At 41.2% G+C, this 26877-nt stretch overlaps 1 protein-coding gene across 1 annotated transcript in view; it reads left to right on the forward strand.

Annotated features, from left to right (window-relative positions):
• Window positions 1–26877, forward strand: part of nbeab (neurobeachin b) — a 1103372-nt gene that overhangs the window by 503856 nt on the left and 572639 nt on the right. The window contains exon 14 of the mRNA XM_034168398.1: window positions 23417–23496. Within this exon, the coding sequence (XP_034024289.1) occupies window positions 23417–23496 (80 nt within the window). The remainder of the gene's footprint in view (window positions 1–23416; window positions 23497–26877) is intronic.

Genomic DNA, 26877 nt, shown 5'->3' on the forward strand with positions numbered 1-26877 from the left:
CCAGCTTAATTTGTCGAATGCACTCGGATGTGCCTCACAGTTTTGGAAAAAATTTTGATCAAGCACAGCGCCAGTCTCTCAGCAACTTCTCAGACAAAGGAATTCCAACGAGGGGGCTGGACCACTCCTCCCACAAGGCGTGCTCACAGGCGAATGACGTCACCGACAGGCGTGAAAAAACTCTCGCATGCCCATGAGGGTTCAAGCTTGGCTGATGTAATCACACGTGATTCAAATCCATATGGTTTTTTAAAAAAATAATAAGGCCGGATACTTTTCTAATAGACCTCGTATGTAGTATGTCAAGAGTTAGTATTCTGGGCCACTGTGCTGTATTTAGCTTGAACATTTGTGTGACTCTTTTGTGACTTCTTGCACAACACCTTGGACAGTGTAGGTAGTTTTTCTTTATTGTGTTCAGAACTGCTGAATAATAATACATTTTGCTGTGGAAGTTGTTTGGAAAATGCACTTCATTGATGCCACAGTTTGTTTAATGTGGAAAAAACAAAGAATAACAAGCTGTCTGATTTTTTTTTTTAAGTTAGGTCTCAAAATAAGTTATTAAATCATAGAAATGTTCATCACCATTGGCTTTGTGTGTATCTGCGGTTCTCTCTCTCTTTCTCTTGTTCTCTCTCTCGCTCTCTCACTGGGTGTGTGCTTGCCTATTTGATTTTTTTTTTTCAATATTTAAAAAAGCAGAGTTTGTGGGAGATTTTGAACACTGCATTTCATGTGCTGCAAATTTCACTCACTTTTAAGAAGAGAAATCTTGATGCAAGAACTGCCGATGTTTTCTGTGGGCCCAACACCAGTGAGATGTAAGATGGTGGCAGGGATCATGGTGTGTTGATGTGGTGGTGGAATACCCTGTGTTTGGTGGGGAAAAGGGTCCAGTGTCTACAGTGAAGCTGGCATGACGGTTTTGGTTATGTGTTTTCTCTGTGGTCAAGAACTCTTCGTGGTGACTGAGTTGTGATTTAAGTTGGCAAACTGAGTCTACTTTGTTAGGCTTGGTGAACTGGGTGCCAGTGGTTTTAGGGAAAGTACTTTAGACCTCTGTGTCGAACCTCCACTCCTTTCTGCTGAAAGGTCTGGAGGTTTCCACATTCCAAAGTTAGGGTGAAATGCCAAATATTAGGTCTGTATCTTGAAAACTTTTGAAGTTATAGCCTTTGGAAATTTTAGTGAATTTTTCACATATCATGAAAACTGTGTTTTCCACCGAATTTGCACGTTAATAATGAGCTCCCTATATGCCTCACAGCTTTGAAACGGCTCATGCCAGGTTAACCTTTGTTGTAGAGTTGGGAAATAGTGGCAGTTTTTGTGTATCTAATGTGATCTGCCTTCCACAAAGGCCTCAAAATGGTAGAAAACCCGAAATTGTACGTCGTTCATATCTTTGATTAGTTCAAAATCAAAGGAATATACCAGCTATGGCTATAGAACTTTTTGTATGATGGTTTGTGATTATAATGGAACATATCTACACATGTATATGGTATACCAGGTTGTTTTAACAACATTTATAGTTGTTGAAAAAAATGCTAATTTTAAAAAAGTAATGAAATATACCGATTTTCGACACACCAGATGCCAATGTGGACAGTTGACTATCATATTCATATTTTTTACCATATATTCTTACATCTCTCAGGATGATATGCTGCAAATATGGAGACCTAATGTGGCATTTCACCATACATTGTAATAGGAATAACATATCAAACTGACAGAACAGAACTGAGGGGTGACCTGGGAGCCTCTGGGTGACTTGACATGAAATGACCCATTTGCATCAAATTGTGAAGACTTGGGTGTGAGACTAGATTGGTAGATGAGGTAGGTGGTCTCATGAGCATTTCTTCAGACTATCCCTACACATATGTAACCTTTAAACCTATCCCTCCTCTTGACCCAAGCGTATTAGGAACTGATTAAAAAAAACTCCCACAGACATTACTATGATTATTGTTATTGTTATTTGAGGAAGAAAGCTCAACCAGACCATACTCAGTAGGGTGATCATCTGCTTTGGCCATGCTAACAATAACAAAATGACAAAATAAAACAAAAGAACAGCAAGGAATTGTCAAACATACACAGACACAAATGTTGCAGTTAAAGCCCCTTTCACATTGGCGTATTCGTAGCGCTGTGTATTGCAGCGTTGTGTTTCATTTAAATACGCCTGAAATGCACGCATACTCAGCCTTTTTCCATGTTCGTTTCATACTTGCAGCTGCGTTTGTTCGCTTTTTAATGTGTGCACACAGTCGCGTGTACCTTGCCGCTGTTTAAATCCAGTTCACTCCTGCTGGCTGTGCAGCACACATCATTGCACTTGGAAAACAGTGGAATGTATCATGAGGATTTTTACAGTTGCATTACTGCCACGATCAGGGTGTTTGATGAGTGCATGCAGCAAGTGCGCTTTTATTTTAAAGTCATAGGTTTGATAAGACCTGATCGATCAGGGTGTTTGATGAGCACATTGACATGCAGCAAGTGCGCTTTTATTTTAAAGTCACAGGTTTGATCAGACACACACAGAGAGAGAGAGAGAGAGAGAGAGAGAGAGAGAGAGAGCGCGCGCGCGAGAGTGAGCGACCGACCTGCTGTTTCTGTTGTGTTTCTGGATTTCTGAGTTGAGGTTCGATTCCCTGTTCTGAACACACAGGTGCTGTGGGCTGTATGATCATGTTCTCCAGCTGACGCACTCAGTTTTTGGTTGTGTACAGAAGCGCAGTGTTGCACAGACTTGCATGCAGTAACGCTTTGCTGCACAGACCTGCTTAAAACTGTGTCCAGCGCTCTACGCTGAAGAAAATTAAACATGTTTATTTTCTTCCGTCCTACACGTGTAGCCCTCAACATACTGCAGCGCAGGGAGAAAAATCTTGACGTAGAAATGCTAAAAGTGGGCGTAGAGCTGCTCAAGTCGTCATAGACGATACGCCACAATGAGCAGCTCTACGAATACGCCAATGTAAAAGGGACTTAAAGTGGATATGACACTTAAAGACAATACAGTCTTATTACATGTAACAAAGGTTATATAATTCGGTCATCCTAAGTGTTTTGGGAAAATGGATGCGATTCTCCCGTTATATATAAAACATTTGAACGTCCCGCCACTGCAAAATGTGCACACCCCGTGACCAGCTTCCCGCTGAGCACCAAGCCTAAAATACGTCACTACGTGTAGACCGTATCGGCTTGTGCACCTGGCGGCCGTTGTTTACACTTTTTTAGTGGCAGAAACATTGATTAAACACAGCTCTCAGGGACTTGTTTGTCGATATGCCTGACCAGTGTGTCGCAGCATATTGCACAAACATAAGGGCGAAAGGTTTTAGCCTTTTCAAGTCCAGGCAGATTGATTGAAAGCCGCGGTGTTGTGTGATACACGAAATGTCCGGCTGCCACTCGCTCCGCTCGCACACACGCATTTGCTCCTGACAGCAGACACTTTCCTCTACCGTTTCCATGTTCTCGCACCGCTTACAGGAACACATAAAATGTCAACCCCAAATAATATGTTCACAATAATCTTGAAATGGTCAAGGAACGTACGTAGTAAACACAGCGGCGGCATGTTCACTGTTGTTTTTGGTGATCTTTTTCGAAACTTTCGCCATTTATTTCCTATTCTTTCATGAAAATAACGTAACTAAACACGGATGAATGCAATGCCAGGCACTCAAAAACGGCAAAAACCCGAAGGTAATGACGATGGTCCGCAAGTAATAGCTACACTGTCACGGCTCCGGAACAATAACAAAGGCAGTAAACAGATGCTTGAATCGAAAATGCTATACAGTGGTCCCTCGCTATAACGTGGTTCACCTTTTGTGGCCTCGCAGTTTCGTGGATTTTTTTTTTTGTGCAATTTTGCATGCTCTTTTTTTTTTAACAGTGCATTGTGTTCTGCGTCCTTATCAGGCGGGCCGGTCGCGGCACTGGTCGGCATCACTGCAGTTGCTCTCACTGCCTCCGATGCCTCCGGGCCACTCACACCGCCCTCCTGTCTGCTGTGTGGAGCTGCACCAAATCTGGCATATAAAGTGTGTGGTGAGGGGTTTTACAGCCTTAAAACATCTATAATAATTGCAAAAAATAGCGCTGACTACTTTGCGGATTTTGCTTATCGCAGGTTATTTTTAGAACGCAACTCCCGCGATAAACGAGGGACCACTGTAATTAGAGTGTTATAAACAGCAGCAACAAAAATCAAAGCCTACCTTACCATTCCATATTCTGCACCCTTTCAAAATCCATCGGAATTGACATGTCTCTTGCCTCTGCTTCGGCTCCACCGTAAACACCGTCGGCATTATTTTCGCTGCCAGAATGCTCCTGGTTTGAATGTTCGCCCGAAAGATACGACTCCAATCTGTAGGGTCTAATCACTGCTGCGACATCCTCAGGATCCGAATCAGAAATAATCCACACTTGAAGAGGAGTCAGAAAAGTTCTCGATCTCGTCACTGTCCATGCTGAGGTCCATCTGTTCCTGTTGTTAATCTAACAGACAAAGACGGGACTCTACACGCTGTGATGTCATGGCATCACATGACCGCTGATGGAACGCTACCAGTGTGCTTACCAAGAAACACACTTTTGAGAAACTGTACAAACTTTATTTCTCAGTGATAATGATTAAAACCACTTACATCTAACTATACTGTATGTATATTTTGCTATTTATATTAGTTTTACCTAATTTTTTAGCTGTCATATCCACTTTAAGGGTCCTATCTCAATGGGCGTGACTGTTGGAGAGCAGTTGGAGACGTGAATTAGCAACCAAACGTGAACGAGCTCCAGTGTCTTATTTGGTATCTCACTGAAGTGGCCAATCACAGCTGAACACGAATGACACATTTGCATACAAAGTGTTCAGCTCTCACTATCCTGTTATTAACCATGTGAATAGACCGTGGATATTCTTCCACTGTTCCCACTAATGGCAAAAAAAAAATAGAAATAATAATAAATAAAAAATATAACGCAATGAATGAGTATAAAAATAGGAAACAGAATGTGACCTTTTGACCACTTAAAATAGGTCAAGGTTAGCCATCTTTGAACTTGTCCAAGGTCTTGTCCCAAGAATGTTCCCTGTGAATTTGAAGACCTTGGCAGTAATAGGAATGGACCTATGCTGAGTACGGACTGACAGACGGACGGACAGACACAAAGTCTTCGCAATACCATATTATTGGCCATATTAAAAATAATAATAATAAAGCTTACAGTGCACTCAACAACTTGCAGAATGACCTACAGTCCAGTATATAATCCATAGCTTATAAGGTTGTTTTGTCCTCAGCTTTGAGATCCGCACGATCATTCACCGGCTGGAACAGATTCTGTTCTGTGATGCAGCATTGTCCATTGGGGGGGTGTGTCCTTTAATTTGATTTGATTTAGCAGGCAAGAACATTCTTAATCCTTTGGTCTGTTCCCCTGTTTTTTCATTCATGAGCACATCAAAGGACTCACCATTACCCATCCCCAGAGAGAGAGGGATGGAGGGAGAGATAGAAAGGGGGAGAGAGAGCATGCGAGAGAGAGAGAGAGAGAGCGCATGCTCAAGATAAAAAATAGATTCAAAACGACACAGGGCTGTGCGTTCTGCTCCTGTAGACTTGTGCTCCTCAATACAAAAAAAAAAAAAACAGTAAATGCACAAGTCCAGAAAGCTCAAACAGGAGTCCTGATGAACTGCAATTTCTGCCAGGATGCTCGTCCACTTCCAGAAGCAATAGGAATCACAATGAGTGCATTCAGAGGATTGCATGACACCAGCGATGGCTCTGGGAGCATACTGGGAGGATGTCCCCTCACCAACTTTGGAAAATTCAAAATTTAGGCACAACGCTGTTGATACCCTTTGAGTGATGCGAGGGAAGAGCGCCATCCCGCAAACATCACGTGGAATCAAACGATTTCCCTCGCAATTGCCGTTTGCAGGCTGTCGCAGCCCAGTGAGATAGGACCCTAAGCAACCACATATGTAATTGAAATTGCATCTGTAATTTCGTATGGTTGAAAATTTGAAAAAAAACGTGTTGCGCAATCAGTGCAGACACACATACTAAATCTGTCACAAGTCATTCCCTGAGTTGTTTGTCTAAGCATTTCTTTATTTAAATTACATAGAAAACACCATGATTGAGCATTAATTTATAGTAGCCTATTGCTAATGAAATGAAAAATCCACTGCCTAAATAAAATGAATGGTGACAATATTCATGACATTATCATGTCTTTCTATGTAACTGAAATATAAATAGAACACCCTGTGCACATCTGTTCAGCTCCAATTTTGTTGCAGTGTCCATAGACAGTGGTCACTACAGTCTACGGACAGGGTGGTTGACAGCTCTGTGGACAGTATGGACAGCAGACACAGCCACCTACATATTAGAACATATATATATTATTCAAGTCAGTTCGGTTTATTTACATAATGTCAAATCAGATCATAATGTAAGTCACCCTATGGTGCTTCACAAGGGTAAAGTCTAACCTTTCCAGCTCCCCTAAGCTAGCACGTAGGCAACAGTACTTTTGGCTTCTTCTTCCCTTTTAACTGGGTTGGCCACAGCAGATAAGATGTGGATTTGCATGTTGAATTAGCACAAACTTTACACTGGATGCCCTTCCTGACACAACTCCACATTACATGGAGAATGGGCAGGGCTGGTCTTGAACTGTGAACCTTCTGTACTGGAAACAAGTGCACTAACTGTTTGGCCACTGGTGGTCAGGAAAAACTTCCTTGGTTGTTTTTTGATATAGAAACCTCAAGCAGACCAAGTTCAGAGAGGTGACCAACTGCTTTGGCCATACTAACAGTAACAAAGATGAAATAAACAAAGACTTGCCAAAAGAGATGACAGAACTCCAGTTATTTTGGTCAAGACACCATGTACTCAGGCAGGAAAGGATGCGTATTTGAAGACTGTCACCTTAAACGTAAGTGAATTTGCGAGCGGTGCTGACTTTTGACTTGCACCAAACGCTGTACACCTCTTGTGATAAACCATTCTCCAGACGCATTTATTTTTGATTTGGTAAATGTTCAACAAATAACATTTTCAGTTCAAACATGACATTTAAACGTCATTGTTTTTGTGCTGATACGGATGCTGCACTACCCTGTTTCCAAATGAAACAACAAATGAAATGAAATTGACCAAAGAACATGAAATATCTTGGGTTCATACTGTCTGCAATGAAACAAAAGTCAAAGTAAATGTAAGGATCACTGATTTCATGGCAGCTTTTCTTTAAAAAGAATTGCAATGCTTGTTGCAGTGGTTTGAGGGATTTATTTATTTAGGGCAGTGATATAGCAGAATTTGATCGAGTGAGACATTTTGCTGAGAAACTTTTTTTAGCCTCTCTCTCTCTCTCTCTCTCTCTCTCTCTCTCTCTCTCTCTCTCTCTCTCTCTCTCTATCTATCTATCTATCTATCTATCTATCTATCTATCTATCTATCTATCTATCTATCTATCTATCTATCTATCTATCTATCTATCTATCTATCTATCTATCTATCTCAAACTCTCTCTCTCACACACACACAGACAAGCGTACTGTATATCAGTTTGTGATTTATACTAATATTACCACTAATCATGCATAGTTCATGGATCTCACCTTGATAATAAAACTGGATGCAGTAGCGTCTGACGTGGTGATTTATTTATCTTGCCTGTTATCCACGTTACAGCCATTCTCTGGTTGTGGTTTGCAGTAGAAAAGAGTTTGGTATTTGATGACCTTTGTTTCAGGATCACCACAACATTGCAGACAGTGCTAAACTGTTTTCCTACAGTGTCATACAGAGCATCTTTACTTGTTATTTTTGTTGGTAAGTGCCAGATATTCATATCACACATCTGTGTTTCTTCACAAACCGAAACAAGGACGTGAGTTTGGTGACGTATAGCTGAAAATGTTGGGGGAGTGCTATGATTGGTGATCCAGAAGAGGATAATTGGTCAAATTTGCATTAAAGGTGTGTTGATTGGACACATCTGCAAGGTTGTGCAGAATCTACTGAGGTTAATTGAATTTGCATTAATTATTGCGACTGCAACATCACATCTTTGTGGAAGTCCTAAGGCTTGAGGTTTCTTCCTTCAATCACAAAATGCCTGAGGGTTTTTTTTTCCTAATCACTGTAGCCTATGTTCTTGTCCTGAGGGGAGGTAAGGTGAGACCTTACCCCTGTGAAGCACCTTGGGAAGACTTATGTTGTGATTTTATGCTATGTAAATAAATTGAATTGTGGCAGCACAATGACAGTTGTTACTGCTGTTGCCTCACAGCAAGAAGGTTGTGGGATCACTTCCCACTCAGTCCTTTCTGTGTCTAGTTTGCATGTTGTCCCAGTGTTCCTGTGGGTTTGCTCTGGGTGCTCTGGCTTCCTCCCACTTCCAAAAATATGCAGGTTAGGTGAATTGGGAAATTTAAATTGGTCAATGGTGTGACTGAGTTTGTCTGTCTGTATGTGGCCCTGAGACAGACAGAACACCGGTGTAGCACGCCTTTTGCCCTATAACTCCTGGGATAGGTTCCAGCCCTCTGTGAGCATTGATCAGAGTAAGCAGGTATTGACAATGAATGTTCTGCTCAAAAAATTTCAAAACATAAAGTTTAAACATATATAAAAATAGAACGCAATGCTAAAATACCCTGATTCGTATGAGTATAAAAAGGTTAGACATCTTTGAACATGTTCAAGGTCTGTGTCAGAAGAATATACAGTATATATATATATATATATATATATATATATATATATATATATATATATATATATATATATATATATATATGTAGTGGAGGCAAAAAGGGACTTTTGACTGTCTGAGGCTGTTTGTGGAAATGAAAAGTCAAGAAATTGACAGATTAAATAATAGGCTTTTAATTCGAGGCCTCAAAGACGCACGCAAAGTCCAAAATTTGTATAAGTGTATGCACCCAGCAGTTGTTAGGTTGCTGTTTTTGTAGATTCAGAGAAATACGGGGGGACAGGAAGCAGACACGTGAATACATTTCAGCTTTTCTCATGAAAACACTCACTGAACAATGAATGTTATCTAGGGAGGAAAAAAGGGAGACCATTGGGCAGAGACTGTATGGTTTTTTCCCAGCTGCAAGGTTACATGGAGGCATTTTTAATATAGAGTTTACAGAGTTTAGATGCAAAAGTTTTAGGCAGGCTATCTGTTAGACAAAAATGTATCATTTTGACATGACAATTCCTCTCTTTGATAATTTATGATCACACAAATGAGTCAGAATTATAAAACAAAACAATTGCACTCTTAAAAAGAAATCAAAACATTGCTAAAAAGCATCAACATCATTACATCATCATCCAGTTTCAAATGACGCTTCATAAACAAGTTTCAAAAATGCAAAACATCATCCTACAAAATAAGGAGTCATCACGTTTGTCATCTAGGTGGAATGTCATGGAGTGGTTGTACAGCCTTAATGGGAGATCTTCCTTCATGCAAGACCTGCACACAGAAAGTGCTTGTGAAAGATTTATGCAGCAAACACAATGTCTTCCCCTGTCAGCACCTTGGGATGGAGCCCCATGTGAGGAAGTTGTGAAAACAGGATCTCAAAGGGTGAAAGGTTGTTTCTCATTTACATCAGAGGATAATTTTTCTGGCACTCCCCATCTGGGGACAGTGTCTGTTATTAAAGCGTTCGCCACTGTTTTGGCTGACGCGTGTTTTGTTGGAAAGACCTCAACCCATTTGGAAAACATGTCCACTATCACAAGGCAGTATTTCTCTCCTCCTGCAGGGGTTGTTTCGATGAAATCCATCATAAGGTGCTGAAAAGGGACTTGGGGTGGGGGGGGGGGGGAGGATGCACGCCTGCAGAGGTCAATGGAGTAGTTTTTACAGATAAAACAGTTGCATAGGCCATAAAGCCTTTTGTCAACTAAAATTTTGAACATCACCACACATCCCCCGGAGTGACAAAAGACACAAAAGCAGAAGCAGACATGAGGGTAAAAGCAGCAAGAAAAATGGCATTTAATAGGGTTGAGGGTGCCATAATCATGCACAACAATTAACAATTTAATTAGCAATTTAAGTAACAAAGTAAACATCACTGACACATGTGTTTTATCTCCAGAACTCTGTGTTAAAGATTTGGTGGTATCAATATCAATTATAAATTGTATTTTTTTTTCCTTCCCATTCACACTTAATACAGTTCTATGCAAAATTTCAAAAGTTTTTTTTTTTTAACATATGATATGGATCACAAAATTTCTCTAAATTTCTTTAAGTCTGCAATGCAACCTCCAGAGGGATTTGTGTTTCTTTATTTTTTATTTATTTATTTTTTTTGTTTGTTTGTTTTTTTTTTATGCAGAAAATAATTTGCTTTGTCTTCAAGACTTGTGTCTGTGTCATGTCCCACGGCGGATGTAAGTGGTGTGTGTGTGTGTCTGATTCACCATTTGCCGACCTGGCCATCTGTCGTGATCAGTCCACTAGGGTGTCCTGGCTGTGTTGGGCTGGACCCCGTCCTCCACCGTGTCTGCCTCGCCAACGAGAGAAGCCTCCATGTCTGCGTTGTGCTCTGGACGGCATTGTGGGCACTCAGTGAACCAGTGGTCAAACTCCCCACAAATAAAACAGCCGTCTGGATCTTCAGTGTCTCTGGGTTGGGGGCTGGTTGTTGGCCTCCAATCAAAGTTCTGTCAGCCACATTGACACCCTCTTTTGGCGGACTTCATGGTGAGTGCAGCTGTGGCTGTATCAAGGGCATTCATCATTGGTGATCATTGTCTCTCCTCTTTGTGGCTTTCCTCACCTCTCTTGTTACAGCATGATGTGCATGTTTCAGGATTCCTTTCACTCGGTTGTCTGCAGATCCTCTAATCAGGGTTTGTTTGACTCCCTGACGGACTTCTGACCTCAGGCCAGGGACCAGACAGAACTTTTGGACAGCTTCAAACGGTGTCTCTCCGTCTGCATCGTAACCTCCGTCAGGTCTCACGTGTCCACTGTGTGCAGTGCACTCTTTTTCCAGGCAAATGAAGAAGTCTTTTAAAGTCTCACCAGGCTGTTGTCTGCAGGCTTGGATCGCTGCCATGTCCACTGTGGCTGGACATTTGGCTTTGATGTCATCACAGACTACCTTGACATGCATTTCATACTGACTGGTGTTATCTCAGGTGACGGTCTCCGTTCTCAGTCTTTGTGCTGCTTGTCGTTCAACCACAGCTTGTATCTTATGATATGGATGGACTGGAACGAGTGTCTTTAAGAGGTTGGTCGGTTCTTCACCTGTCGGTCTCCAGGCTTGACAGAAAGCAGTTAGTTTTCCAGCAAATCCCTCTCCACCCTGGCTGAGTGGAGGGGGGAAGTCTTTTGCAGCGTTTAACATATCTGTCCACATATGACGGTGAACCAGGACATTTTCACCATTAGCGCCAGGAAACTTTCACTGGCATGACAACTGGAGTCACTTCAGGTCACAGAGCTGCGGCTGGTTGTTGGAGTCAACAATTAACAGAACACCAGTCTTCCCCTCACGGACTTTGACCATTGACATTTGGCCCAGCAAGGCTCAGGTAAAGAGTGTTTGAGGGGTAGGGAGGTGGACGAGAGGGAAAACGATTAGTAGGTGATAAAGTCTTTGTCCCACAGGAGTTTGTGTGTCTTTTTTCTCATTTGAAGCCTTGTTTCTTATCTCTTAAATCACATCCACTGTGTTAACTTTAGATTTTGACATAAATTTTGTCTTTTCCTTATCTAAATTTGCTTTTAATATGTCCAATTGATGTTGGCTTAAACTACCTCCTGCCGGAAAACGAAAATCTTTTATTCATATGTGTGAGACACTTTTCTCTGTATTTCTCCTTTATTATTCCTGCTTTGTTCCCCACTTTGCTCAGACACTAAATCAGTGTCTTACCTCAGAAATAAAATGTATTTTATTTCCTACCCTCAGAGATAACACACCATAGTGTGATTACCCCCTACACTCAGAGGTCTTTGACCCCCTACAATTTACTCAGAGAATTAATTAAAATTCTCCTACCACTCAGAAACCCACAGGTCTCCTATAAGGGCCCAAACTCAGTTAAAATAAAGTAACTTGGGCCAAGGCCCATTGCTAAGCTAAGCTAAGCTACCACATGGCATTCATTCATTCTTTACTTTTGACAAACTTAAAGTTTTAACCTGACGCTTTAAGGTGCGTCAAGTCTTTTGAATTTTTAAGAGAATGTCCGAGCTGAGCTTTTGAAATTAAGAGCAAATTTACAGAAAAGTGACTTTTCCTTTTCATTATAATTTTTCAACGCTCTCAAAGTTTTACCTTTTTCTAAATTCACAAAGATTGTAATCTGGTTCAAACAAACTTTTTTAAAAGGCTACTAGAAACCATTTTCAACAAACACCTTCTACCTCTGGTTCCTGCAAGCTGATGACGAAGCTGATCTCAAACCTGACTGCAAGCAGCTAACTGTCAGCAAAGCCAGCCGACACAAGCCTTGGGAGCGTGACGGGGAAGCCACTGAGTTAACCCCTTCACCCAAGTGAGCTCACGCATGAACATCCACGACGGACAGATCGATCATCTAAACTATATCTTCAAATGCACCAGCTAAGTGGCCCAGTTAAAGGTTGCAGAAAAAGGGTTTTTGTTGTTAATGGTGCCAAGTGGCTCTTCTTATATTTTTAATTCTGCTCCTTTTTAAACATATTCATGATTGTTTAATAATTTCCTAAGCTTTATCTCTCTTTCTTCCAATGTCTCATTAGTTAGTAAGAATTGTGCCCATAAATGAACTTATTTAATCACTGTTCATAAAATGCCAATGAAATTGTAAATACGAGGTCTGTTAGAAAAGTATCGGACCTTTTTATTTTTTTCAAAAACCTGATGGATTTGAATCACGTGTGCTTGCATGAGCACACCTTGAACCTTCGTGCGCATGCGTGAACTTTTTCACGCCTGTTAATTGCATAATTTTCTGGTAAGCAGCCTTTGTGTGAGGTATGTGTCATGCGCTCCGCGGATTTTCATTCCAAGGAAAAAGACGGCATGACTGGAGCAGCGCCGCATCAAATTTTACTAGAAACTGGGCGACAGCCAGGTGGAAACCATTCGGAAGATTCAGACGGCTTTTGGTGACTTTTCAGTCGTGTGACTATCCGAGAAATTGTGGAAGAGGTGGGCATGTCACAGCATGTCCTGTGAGACTCCAACATGAAGGCACTTTTGCTCCGCCATCAGCAGCAGCATGAATTTCACCGCCACTCTTTTCATGGCCAAATCTTCTGTCACAGTGGAATGTGCCGAAAAAGTGCTGATGTCCACCTCTTCCGCAATTTCTCGGATAGTGACACGATGGCCCTGCATCACCACAGTGTTCACTTTGGAAATGATCTGGTCATTTCAGCATGTTGATGGTCGCCCGGAGCATGGCTCGCTCTCCACCGTTGTGCGGACATCTTTAAACCGGTTGTACCGTTACTTAATCTGTGTGATGCCCATAGGATCGTCACCGAAAGCCGTCTGAATCATCCGAATGGTTTCCACCTGGCTGTTGCCCAGTTTCTGGCAAAATTTGATGTGGCGCTGCTCCAGTCGTTCCGTCTTTTTCCTTGGAATGAAAATCCGCCGAGCACACGACACACACCTCACACAAAGGCTGCTTACCAGAAAATGATGCAATTGACAGGCGTGAAAAAGTTCACGCATGCGCACGAAGACTCAAGGTTTGCTCATGCAAGCACACATGATTCAAATCCATCAGGTTTTTGAAAGAAATTAAAAGGTCAGATACTTTTCTAACAGACCTCGTAAATTGTAAATATTTCTGCTGTGGTTCATTTTGTGTTCAGAAGGAAATTCTTGGTCAACCGTATCGTGGAATTCAGACTTCAGATCAGAGACTGATTAAATTAAATCGAGACTGATTAATTCATTTAAGACTGATAAATTAATGAATGGGGCAGCACGGTGGCTTAGTGGTTAGCACTGTTGCCGCACTGACCCTTAATTGGACTAAGCGGTAGAAGATGAATGAATGAATGAAATTAATGAATGTTTAAATTAAAGCACTTATGCTATAAATAAGTGGTGCCCCGAGTAATAATTAAATAATAAGTATTAAACTCTAAATTGTTAATAATTTCGGTGACTAATCCGATCTAATTCAATTTGGGAGTTTAACTACCTATTCACTATAAATTGCTACATCCCTCTGGTTTCCCGGTATGAGCCGATTACATTTTATTCCATAAATAAATGCTACATTTTCTGGTGCGCCCATGTGAGCGCAATTCAGTAACAAATTATTATTTTATTTAATAAATATCCATGACGATATGATATATGTAACTGAAATTTCTGATCCAGACAACCAATGATTTATAAAGGAAAATCATGAAATTATCAGGGGTGCTCAAACTTTTGCATACAACAACACAGTTGTGGGATTGTGCTCTTTCACAAAACATCATGTTGATGTAAATGTGCCTGGGCCCTGAATGTGTTGTGCAATGTGAGCGCAGACCACTGGGAGAGTGGAGAGATGTGCTCAGGTATGGTACGAACATATGTAAGCCCTAAGAGGAACCTTTAGCTTTAATTTGAAAAGTGGTACTGTTGGCAACTCCCCCACCCGCCCCCTTACAGAAAGAGAATGTCTCTTTCATTTCCTTTGGGGATGTGTTGCACAGGATGAGTATAGGCTCAGTGGACATGTTCCAGATATAGACTTAAATTATCTATGTCAAAGAAATCTATATGGATACATTTGTGGCCTAAAATTCACTTGTGGCAGGAATATTGCCACATCATTTTGGGACTTTTTTGCTATTTAACAATAAGTCTACCAATAAACCATAGATTAAATCAAATTTTGCACAATATGGTATCTTAATCTGGAACTTTTTCAGACACGACTGTAAATACGGTGATAGCTGTTTAGAAACCAAAGGAGAATTTAATGGGCCAAGTAAACACCCGAGATTCCAAGGTGAACATATCTCGCAGCAGATCGCTCTCCCGCTATAGGTAATTTTCAGAGTGGTTCTGGTTCCATTGATCTGTGCTCGATTTGGCAGGGCAGTGTTTCTCCCTGTCCTTATAAACTGAGAAATGACCAAACAAACACACAAAGAGGGAGAGAGCCAAGTAGATAATGAAGTGTTCAATTATAGGGACACAGGGAGGACGTTTAAAGCCAAGATCCTGCAGTAACTCTCTCTTTCTGGAACTGCCTGCTACCCACCCCCACCCCACCCACACACACACACACACACACACACACACACACACACACACACACACACACACACACACACACACACACACACACACACACACACACACACACACACACACACACACACACACACACACCACTATGGTCTCAATACACAGACAGGCATTAAATTGATGTTATGTTTCATTTGAACAAAATGCATCCAGAAAGTATTCACTTCTTCAACATTTTATGTTACAGCATTATTCCAAAATGGGTCAAATTAATTTTTTCCACTTGAAATTCTACTCACAACGCCCCATAATGAACAACGCTTCACTTTTTCTACATTTTGTTATGTTACAGCCTTGTTCCGAAATGGACTAAATTCTTTTTTTTTTTTTTTCACTCAAAATCCTACTCACAACACCCCTAATGACAACATGGAAAGGTTTTTGGGAAATTCTTGCAAATTTCCAAAAAAGCTTCAATGCACAGCCATTTTCAGATTCCTCCAGAGATGTTCAATAGAATTCAGGTCTGGACTCTGGCTGAGCCCTCACTGAATTTCAGATGGCTCTGTCCTTTCTCACATTTCAGGAAAAGTGACTACTGAGAGGAGTGTAGTGGTGCTTCAGAAATAAATAGTGGGGCCATGGCTGCAAGTTAAATAGATTTTTCTCTGCTTTCATTCTCATTAATAAATGTTTTCATTCGTGATTGTGGTCAGTGAAGGTTTCTTGAAGCACACATGCTCTTTCAACACTGCCTGGCTTTGTGTTTATAATTTTTTAAGTTCAAACTTCACTTTAGCTTTTGAAATTTAAGAGGGGCATTATCCCAATACTGATCACAATGTCTTTTTGCTGGTTTAACTTCAGAAAATGTAAAGCCCTAAATTTGCATATAATACTAGAAATTTTCATATTATGTTATAAATTTGCATACGACATTGTTCTTTCAACAGTTTTAACCCTTTACCTACTGAGGCTATAAATGGATGATTGGTTATAATTTTTTATTATAGCAATAAAATTAAGAAATAATGTTCTATGTTTGTGTGCTTTGTACCCTTTTCCAAGAGTACCTGAATTTCAATTATATTACACCTGATTAACTATTCATACACATTATTTGTAAGTTTCAGCATTTAAAATGAGAAAAAACACAAAAAACGAACTTGATTTTTTTTCAGTTTTTTAGTGAAAAATTATTATGTAAAGGAAGTTTGGATTTCACATTTTTAACAGGAAGCTGTAAGTGTTTACAATCAAAATAATTAATTTTGTGTGTCTAGAACTCAGAAACAGTGCAGAAACAGTGCAAAAGTAAACATTTTACAAGGTGAAAATATGCAAAAAGTAACCAATTTTAAAGTGCAGAATCAAACAATATGAATAACAAAGTGCAAAACTATATATAAATATATCAATTATTATCTGTATTATTAAAATATGCAATAAATCACTAATTTGATCACTCATTTTGTGCAATATGAATAAAACAATAAAATGTCAAACTATATACAAATATATAACCAAGAATCAAAATTAGATCTAAACTACATCAGTCAGTGTGGTACTGTTTGTAACAGTTTCTGTCTGGCTGAAGACAGAGGCCAATTTTACAAAGTTTGCACATCCAGCAGGTTGACCTCTTGCAAACCTTGCAAGAACGCCGCCCCTTTGTGGATCGCTGGCAAGTTGGGTTTCCACTACTTGTTGGCACCAGGCAGTGGCTTGTGGCTGATGGAGCCATCACACCCACACAAACACGCACACACACCTTCACAAATGACACTAACACCCTGCCTTTTCCTCAAAAATTACTACATTTATGTTTGCTGTCTGTCTCTGTACTTTTCTGTCACTTTTGCCCTCTTTTTCATACTTTTCCCTCGTTTCAAAAGTCACCGAACGCACTTTACCATAATATATGCAACATATAGCATACTGTTGGAAAGCACGGGTTCTTGGCTTGCTGTCAGTGTTGAAATTTTTCAGATTGAGGGCTTACATGAGAACTTACGGTAATGAGAATCAGCGGCGCACTAGTGTGAAACCTCCGTGTTTTTCCTCTGCGTTATGACGTCACAGGCTTACGTTAACCGTAATACACCATATATCATTGGAAAGCCCTTGGTGTTAAGTTAACAATGCACTTTGAATCATTCGGATTGGACAAACTATGGCGGAGTTACGGTAAAAAAAATACGCATATGGAAAATATGGCGTGGGCGCCATCGCCGTAGATAAAGGGTTAAGGTGTGCTCTCAGTCTGATCATTCAGATGTTCCAGAAGCTCATTGCTGTAATTGAGTTGCTCTTGTAACTCTTTCTTGTCATTTCCAACAGTTTTCATGATAGGGGTGATGGCCAAACGTTTCATACACTTGTTTCCACAAACGCACAATGTAACTTCTTCTGGCCTTCTCTATACTTCTCCATCAGCACTCTCAGAGCAAACATTGCATCGTAGTGCACTTTCTCGACATGAAACCATATTGCTGCTCACAGATCTTGACATGTTTTCTAAGCCTCTTCTACTCTTTCCCATAACTTCATGCTGTGGCTGATCAGCTTCATGCCTCTGTAGTTATTGCAGCTCTGCACATCAGCCTTGTCCTTAAAAATAGGAACCAGCGCACTTCATCTCCATTCTTCAGGCATACTCTCACTTTCCTCTCACTGAATCTCCACTGCCATCTCTCCTAAACATTTCCATGCCTCCACTGGTCATCTGGACCAACCGCTCTTCATCTTCTTCATAGTTGCCCTCACTTAATCCTTACTAATCTCTTGCACTTCCTGATTTATTCTCTCCACATCATCCAGCCTTCCCTCTACCTTCTCAACACACTCTCCTCACTTGTCAGCACGTTACCATCTGCATCTTTTATCACCCTAACGTGCTGCACATCCTTTCCAGCTCAGTCCCTCTGTCTGGCCAATTGGTACAAGTCCTTTTCTCCTTCCTTACTATTCAAGTTGTTGTACAGCTCACTATATGCCATCCTTTTTGCAAAATCAACTTCCATCTGCCCTTCCACATTTCCTGTCCTTGATATCATATCTACCCATTACTTCCTCATCACTTCTGTTCCTTTCCCCAACATGCCCATTGAAATCTGCTCCTATCACCACTCTTTCGTGCTTGGGTACCACCTCATCTAACTCACTCCAGAAATCTTCTTTCTCCTTCATCTCGCAGCCTACCTGTGAGGCATATGCACTGTTGATGTTCATTATCACCCCTTCAGTTTCCACCTTCACACTCATCACCCTTTCAGACACTCGCTTAACCTCCAACACACACTTAACATGCTCTTCCTGTAAAATGACATCAACACCATTTCTCTTCCTATCCTCACCATGATGCATCTTGAACTCACCGCCTTCGCTCCTGCCCTTACTTCCCTTTCTCCTCTCCATCATGTCAGCCAGCTCTCCCCCACTTCAAATATGATGAAAATCAGATGAATTTTGTCATGGACACATGCATGCACTACTGGAGTGCACTTTTACATACCCCTTTCTGGCCTTATGTCCAGCAGTGGATAACGAAGTAATTTGTCCAATTAACATGCCTCTTTGCATTCTATGAATGTAGTGTGAACAGTCATAAACTGAAATATGATTCCTGCATTAACCCCATGGACATAAATTATTTTTCAATAAAGTGTTTCTCCTCCTGTCCTTGGGAGGTAGCACATAAAGCAGTCTATGAATGAGAAACAAGAGCTGTGCTCTGCTGCAGCGCGTAATTAGTTGTGAGCAACTTGGATGCAGTGGTTGCAGTAATAATGTTTGTATCATCCCTTCTTTCCATGAAGGGTTGTGTCCCTGCACTGGGTTTTCCTCTTGCACTCTATTAATCAGTGTCAGAGCAACCAGCACTTATCATCCTGCTGCAACCTCTGGGAGCCTCATCATTGATTACGCTGATGGCCTGTAGGAGAAGCAAGATTGTCAAGTGTCTGCTGCGGTTCTAGTGGTTCTTTGTTTTGCAGCACCTCCTTTCAAAGAATTGTAGAGTTTATCAGGGCAGACTGAATAAGACACATTATTTTATCCTGTATTTAATACCTGGCTGTGCAGTGTGAATATAGAAATGCTTCGGTGTGGCACTGCTTCCAGGGTTCAGCAATAAAATGAAACACATATGTAACACATCCTGTATTTCTGATAGGTGTTACTGAAGAACTTTGTTTTATATTGCTCTCCTTGCAGCCCGTTTTATAACTCAGCTCTGAAGATCAAATCAGCTTTCACCAAATTAAGTGTTATGCAGCTCAGGGGTGCACATAACTGGTACTCATGGTACTTGTGTGTGCTAAAAATAAATAATGCGTAGCAGAAAGCACAAGGGAAGCGCTTCATGAAAGGAAAGCAATGACAGATTGTCAGAAAAGTGTTTCCCTCTGCTGTGCATCAATGATGTTTAGCACACATGAGCACCATGAGTACCCATTATGTGCACTCGTGATTATGCTAACACCACAACTGTTGTCACAGCTCTGTTTTTTTCTGGACCATATATTCTCATTCTTCGTCATTGCATGAAATGTGTACACTTGCTGACAGTGTTCACCTCTCAGATGTTTAATGTGGTCACTCACAAAATAGGTTAACTTCAGAGCAACAGAGTCACCTTTAGTTGGCAGGAGCATGATGACAGTTTTAATGAACTGTTGGCAAGTGTGACGTGCAGGTGTGTCCATGGCGACCTTGTACTGGCTGCCTGCCCACTGTGGATGTGTCTCAACTCAGGGTCTGCACCCTTCTAAGGGCTGTATCCTACAAAACTCTTCAGGCTTCAGTCCGCCAGACACAGTAAAGGCTGTTCAGTACATGTACAGTGCATCTGGAAACTATTCACAGCACTTCACATTTTCCATTTTTTTATGTTGCAGCCTTATTCCAAAATAAAATAAATTCCCTCAAAATTCTACTCACAATCATAATGATAACATGAAAAAAGGTTGTTTTTTAGTATTTTTGTAAATGTATTAAAAATAAAAAAAACAAACAAACTAAGAAATCACATGTATAGTTTTACTCAAAAGTTTACATACCCTGCAGAAATTTGTATTTTTTGGCCATTTTTCAGAGAACATGAATGATAACACAAAAACATTTTTTCAGTCATGATTAATGGTTGCGTGAAGCCATTTATTGTCAAACAACTGTGTTTGAAAAATGGCCAAAAAAAAGCAAAAATTCTGCCAGGGTATGCAACCTTTTGAGCACAACCGTACATAAGTATTCACACCTTTTGCTCAGTACTTTGTTGATGCACCTTTGGCAGCAATTACAGCCTCAAGTCTTCTTGAATATGTTGCCACAAGCTTGGTGCACCTATCTTTGGGCAGTTTTGTCCATTCCTCTTTGCAGCATCTCTGAAGCTCCATCAGATTGGATGGGGAGCGTCGGTGCACAGCAATTATCAGATTTCTCCAGATCAATCAGATTCAGGTCTGGGCTCTAGCTGGGCCACTCAACGACATTCACAGAGTTGTCCTGAAGCCACTCCTTTGATATGTTGACTGTGTGCTTAGGGTCATTGTCCTGCTGAAAGATGAACTGTCACCCCAGTCTGAGGTCAAGAATGTTCTTGAACAGGTTTTCATCTAGGATGTCTCTGTACATTGCTGCATTCATCTTTCCCTCAATCCTGACAAGTCTCCCAGCTTCTGCCGAAGAACTTTCATTTACGGATGATGGAGGATGCTGTGCTCATTGGGACCTTCAAAGCAGCAGAAATGTTTCTGTACCCTTCCCCAGATTTGTGCTGCAAGACAATCCTGTCTGAAAGGCAATTCCTTTGACTTCATGCTTAGTTTGTGTTCTGACATGTGTTGGGAAAGTGAAGTACACGGACCCACGACAGGGGGCGTAAATGAACGGCCAATAGGAAGTCCGAATAAATAACAATTTATTCTGCAAATGTGCACAACACAGCTTTTAGTCTGTCAATCAATCTACACAAAAGATGACGGGTGGGCAGGCCCGAGGGTAGGAGACGCCTATCCAGAGAACAGCCGGGACCCACGAGGTTCCACCACCAACGGAGACCTGCAACACACCGGAGCCGCCAAGTCCTGAGTCCCCAGGTGGCCACTGCTTCCAGCTGTCAGTGTTGGGAAAGTGTAGTGACATGGACCCACAACAGGGGGCGTAAATGAACGGACAATGGAAGGAGTCAAATTATAACACTTTACTGTTGTGAATGACACAACCAAACACAGCAGATTTCAGAATGTGCAAAAGTCAATCAATAAAGGTGTCATGTGGGCAGGCTCGACGATAAGAGACGCCCGTCTGGAAACGAACCGGAACCACACGATTTCCACTACCACCGAACCCGAGGAATACTGGAGCCGCCAAATCCCGAAGTCCCCAGGTGGCCACCGTCTCAGCGTGTCGGATCTGGTACTGCTGGCAGAAAGCAAAGACAGTCAAGTGTGGGTGTGTGAACACCCAGCAACAATCCTGGTGGGAATTCCACCTCCACCTCTCACTCAATACTTGCAGCGCGTCCTCAGAGGAAAAAGAGTGCAGTATTGCACAGCCTCCACAAAAGGACCGGTACTCCTGCAAACACTCACAATAAACAGATTTTCAGTATTACCACAAAGGCTGAGGATATTACCTCTAGATGAAGATGATATCTCGGCAGTGTGGTGGAAGTGTCTTCCTGCTTTTATTCCAGATGTGGGTTGGTTGATTAGTGACAGCTGTCACGGATGATTGGTGACAGCTGTCATCACGGCTTGTTCCTGAGGCGGCAGCGCCCTCTCGTGCCTGAAGCCCGCACTTCAGGCAGGGCGCCCTCTGGTGGTGGGCCAGCAGTACCTCCTCTTCTGGCGGCCCACACAACAGTCAGATCCGGTACTGCTGGCAGGAACAGACACAGGTTAAAGGTGGGTGTGTGTACACCCAGCAAACAGTCAGCAAAAATACAGTTCCTTCTTGAGGGAAAAATCTCCACCTCCAAACACAGGAACACAGAGTACGTGCAGTGCCTTATGTATCACTTAATCAAATCTGAAGTGAGGAGTGGAGACGCCAACTCCTACAACTTCCACAAACTCGGCTACAAGCTGCAAGTGTACAAAAAGGTTTACGACTGCAAAAAGCTCTGCTGCAACAATGTGTGCGTACGGCACAAAACGGCTGAGCAAGTTTACCTGACGGGTAAGCTGATAACTCGGCAGAGTTCTGATGTCTCTCCCAGGCCTTTATGGAATGTGATGATGATGAACTGATGTCTGACAGCTGTCAGCTCCGGGCTCCTAGGGCTCCTGGGGCTCCTCTGAGGCGACTACGCCCTCTGGTGCCTGAAACCTGATGACAGGCAGGGCGCCCTCTGGTGGTGAGCCAGCAGTACCTCCTCTTCGGGCGGCCCACACAACAACATGTGCTGTCAACTGTGGGACCTCATATGTAAATAGGTGTGTGTCTGTCCAAGTCATGTCCAATCAACCGAATTTACCCCAGGTGGACTCCAGTTCAGCTGTAGAAACATCTCATAGATGATCAGTGGAAACAGGATGCACCTGAACTCAATTTGAGCTTCACGGCAAAGGCTGTGAATACTTATGTACACGTGATTTCTTAGTTTTTTATTTTTAATAAATTTGCAGAAATAAAAAAAAAACAAACTTTTTTCACGTTGTCATTAAGGGTTTTTGTGTGTAGCACTGTGAATACTTTCTGGATGCATTGTCCCATAAAGTATTATCCTGTCTGTATTTGTGAACGACTGATGTAAGTGACGTTCACAACATATCCAGTAATGTGCAAATGTCCATGTATCCACCCCTGACTTGTCTCATGACAACTGACTGTATTAACAATCGTCCATATGTTTAGCTTGTGAAGTCGCGTATGGCCTCTTAGCATGGAGTGACTGTGTATAAATGGTTGTAATTCCTAAATGGTTAATATGATGTTTGTTAAAACCTTTGATCTAATGCTGAAAGTGTACATTCTAAGGGTGTCTTGCTTCATTTCATCTGCTCTGTTGTGTTGTCCAGAAGCAAAATTCTTTAATATCTGTCACTGTACAAATATTATTGGCCTGGCTGTGTAGAGCCTATAAAAAGTACTTTTTCTGTTTATCTGCAGATGGTCCAAGGCCTACACAAAAAGAAGTAATTTCTCTGCGGGCGTTCATGCTGCTTTTCCTCAAACAGCTCATCCTGAAGGTATGTCACATCTACCCCTTAACCCTCAAGCAACCGAGTGGGGTAATTTATGACCCTGGGCATATATTTTTGTGCACAATTTTTATAATTTTAATCGAAAAGGTTTCCTACCATGAATTTGTCAATCTATTTGTCCTGCATTTATTCATAGAATTTTCCAAGGATCGGCCGATTTGTGTGGCAAATGTAATCCATACCTGTGCGGGGTCACTTATGACCCCAGGAAAATCTATGAGATGTCCGACATTATAACTTCAGATGGTATTGTAATTTGCCAACTGTAATCATTATATTTTTACTGTTTTGCAGTAAAGCATGGCCAACAGACCTAGAATAGCAAGATTTACAGCTGCACAAGCATTGAGACTGATTATTGATGCCCAGAGTGACGATAAAAAGGATGATGGACAAATATATTAGAGAGTGAAATAAATTTGAAGAATCCTAAAACAATCATTTATATAGATGTTTTCCAATATAACGTTAATGGGTTCATAAACAAACCCACTTGGTCATATTAGTTGCTAAAATAGCGTGGTTGCTTGAGGGTTAAAACCTCACTACTGTTATTTATTGATTATTGATTGATTGACTCTGGTCTGCTTGAGGTTTCTTCCTCAGAGGGAGGTTTCCCTTACCACTGCTTCTCTGGGGGTTAGTAAGGTTAGACCTTACTTGTGTGAAGCGCCTTGAGGCAACTCTGTTGTGATTTGGCGTTGTATAAATGAAAATGAATTGAAAAATTTAAATTGAAATTGATTGATTTCTTTGAGGCTTTGTACAGGGATGGGCTTTGTTGTTTAAACAACTTTAAAATATAACATCACTGCTGTATCTCATTATCATGAGTAAACAAAATAGCAATTTGTCAAGGTAATGAGATAAATAATGATGGGAAAACTTTGTTTTGTTGTGATAGCAAATTAATTAAGTCATTATCCTGAGAATATGAGTTTTGTTTTGGGATGGCAAAATGGAAATGGTGTTTCAAAATTTTTCAAAACATTTGTAACACTCCAAAACATTGTTCTTGAGCCTGTATTAAAAGGAAGCGATTCTGTGTTTTTGTGAAATGGCATTTCAGTATGTCACCCAACTGTCGCACTGTGTTTAACATTCCGTTTGTTTTGCCCCTGCCCAGTGGTGAAGCTTCAAAAAATGCAAGTAAATGAAATAGCATTGCAGCATTTTGAGTGACAAACAACACTTGAGTGACAATCAACTAATAAGAGAAATTTGGAGTAGTTATGGCTTCCTTTTGCTGATTGACTGACACTGGCATCACATGACCCAACTTTAAAAATATTGAAATGCCCTTCAGTATTGATATCTTTCATCCCCATTGTCTACCTAATGGAGAGTACTCTCTAGTTTATTGCGCTGTGCAATATTTCTTCATTTGTTCCAGGTGACAAAGACAGATCTCTCCATTCCAGCAGCAACCTTGTGAGAGAATATTCTCCAGAGCAGGAAAGTCAAAGGGAATACTGTCTGAGTCTTATCATAGTAGAACAAATTCTCTTCCAAAATAAAAAATACTTACCACAACTGATTACGCAATGTACAAAATAAGTCACTATAAATCAGAATACAAATAATGAATGTTTATGAGTTCAATGGTATGAATATTTTATGAGGTGACAGATGGAATCTTTCACCTCATGAAATATTTGTTCCACTGAAAGAATGGAAAAACATTCATTATTTGTTTTATATAACTGAGAAATCACTTGTACATAAGTATTCACAGCCTTTGCCATGAAGCTCAAAATTCAGCTCAGGTGCATCCTGTTTCCACTGATTATCCTTGAGATATTTCTAGAGCGTAATTGGAGTCCACCTGGGGTAAATTCAGTTGATTGGACATAATTTGGAAAGGCACACACCATTCCACATATAAACTCTCACAGTTGACAGTGCATGCCAGAGCACAAACCAACCATGAAGCAAAAGAATTGTCTGTAGACCTCTGTGACAGGATTGTCTCACGGCACAAATCTGGGGAAGGGTACAGAAACATTTCTGCTGCTTTGAAGGTCCCAATGAGCACAGTGACCTCCATATTCTGTAAATGGAAGAAGTTTGGATCCACCAGGACTCTTCCTAGAGTTGGCCACCTGTCTAAACTGAGCAGTCAGGGGAGAAGGACCTTAGTCATGGAGGTGACCAAGAACCCGATGGTCACTCTGTCAGAACTCCAGCATTCTTCTGTGGAGAGAGGAGAACCTTCCTGAAGGACAACCATCTCTGCAGCAATCCACCAATCAGGCCTCTGTGGTAGAGTGGCCAAATGGAAGCCACTCCTTTGGAAAAAGCACATGGCAGCCCACCTGGAGTTTGTCAAAAGGCATGTGAGGGACTCTCAGACCATGAGAAACAAAGATTGAACTCTTTGGAGTGAATGCAAGGCATCATGTTTGGAGGAAACCAGACACTTGATTAAGATATGACTGGCATCTGGTAGTCTTCCCCGCTTGCCCAGAAGATTGAGGGAAAGATGAATGCAGCAATCTATAGAGATATCCTGTATGAAAACCTTCTACAGAGTGCTTTTGACCTCAGACTGGGGTGACAGTTCATGTTTCAGCATGGCAATGACCCTAAGCACACAGCCAAGATATCAAAGGAGTGGCTTCAGAACAATTCTGTGAATATCCTTGAGTGGCCCAGCCAGAGCCCTGAATCCAATTGAACATCTCTGGAGAGATCTGAAAATGGCTGTGCACTGACACTCCCTGTCCAACCTGATGGAGCTTGAGAGGTGCTGCAAATAGGAATGGGCAAAACTGCCCAATGGTAGGTGCACCAAGCTTGTGGCATCATATTCAAGAAGACCTGAGACTACAATTGCTACCAAAGGTGCATGAACTAAGACATGCAGGTTGGGTGAGTTGGAAACTTTAGAATTTTCCAGGTCTCCCTTGTAAAAGAGAGCTTGATCTCAATGGGACTAACGTGGTTAAATAAAGATTAAATTAAACTAAGCAAAGGGTGTGAAGACTTATGTACACATGATTTCTTTGTTTTTTATTTTTAATAAATTAGCAACTGTTTTTTTTTTTTTTTTTACTTTTTCAATTTTTTTTTTTGGGGGGAGGGGGGTGAATTTACTCCATTTTGGAATTGTAACATTAAAAAAAATGTGGGAAACGTGTCAAGCTATGAATATTTTCGGGATGCACCGTACAGTGAACAGGCTCACTTGGAGCACTTTGTGATCTTTTGGGTGTCCTGCAGATGTCTATCACACAGGTTATCTGGCATCTCAGAGCTCAGCAGTCCCCAGAAGCTCTCAGCAGTGTAAGAACAGCTGATCACAGCTCAGTGGATGACATTCTCTAGCAGACAACAGTGTAAATTCTTTTTTGTGCAGGATACGGT

Source organism: Thalassophryne amazonica, chromosome 4, assembly GCF_902500255.1.
Source record: "Thalassophryne amazonica chromosome 4, fThaAma1.1, whole genome shotgun sequence".
NCBI classification, from domain to species: domain Eukaryota; kingdom Metazoa; phylum Chordata; class Actinopteri; order Batrachoidiformes; family Batrachoididae; genus Thalassophryne; species Thalassophryne amazonica.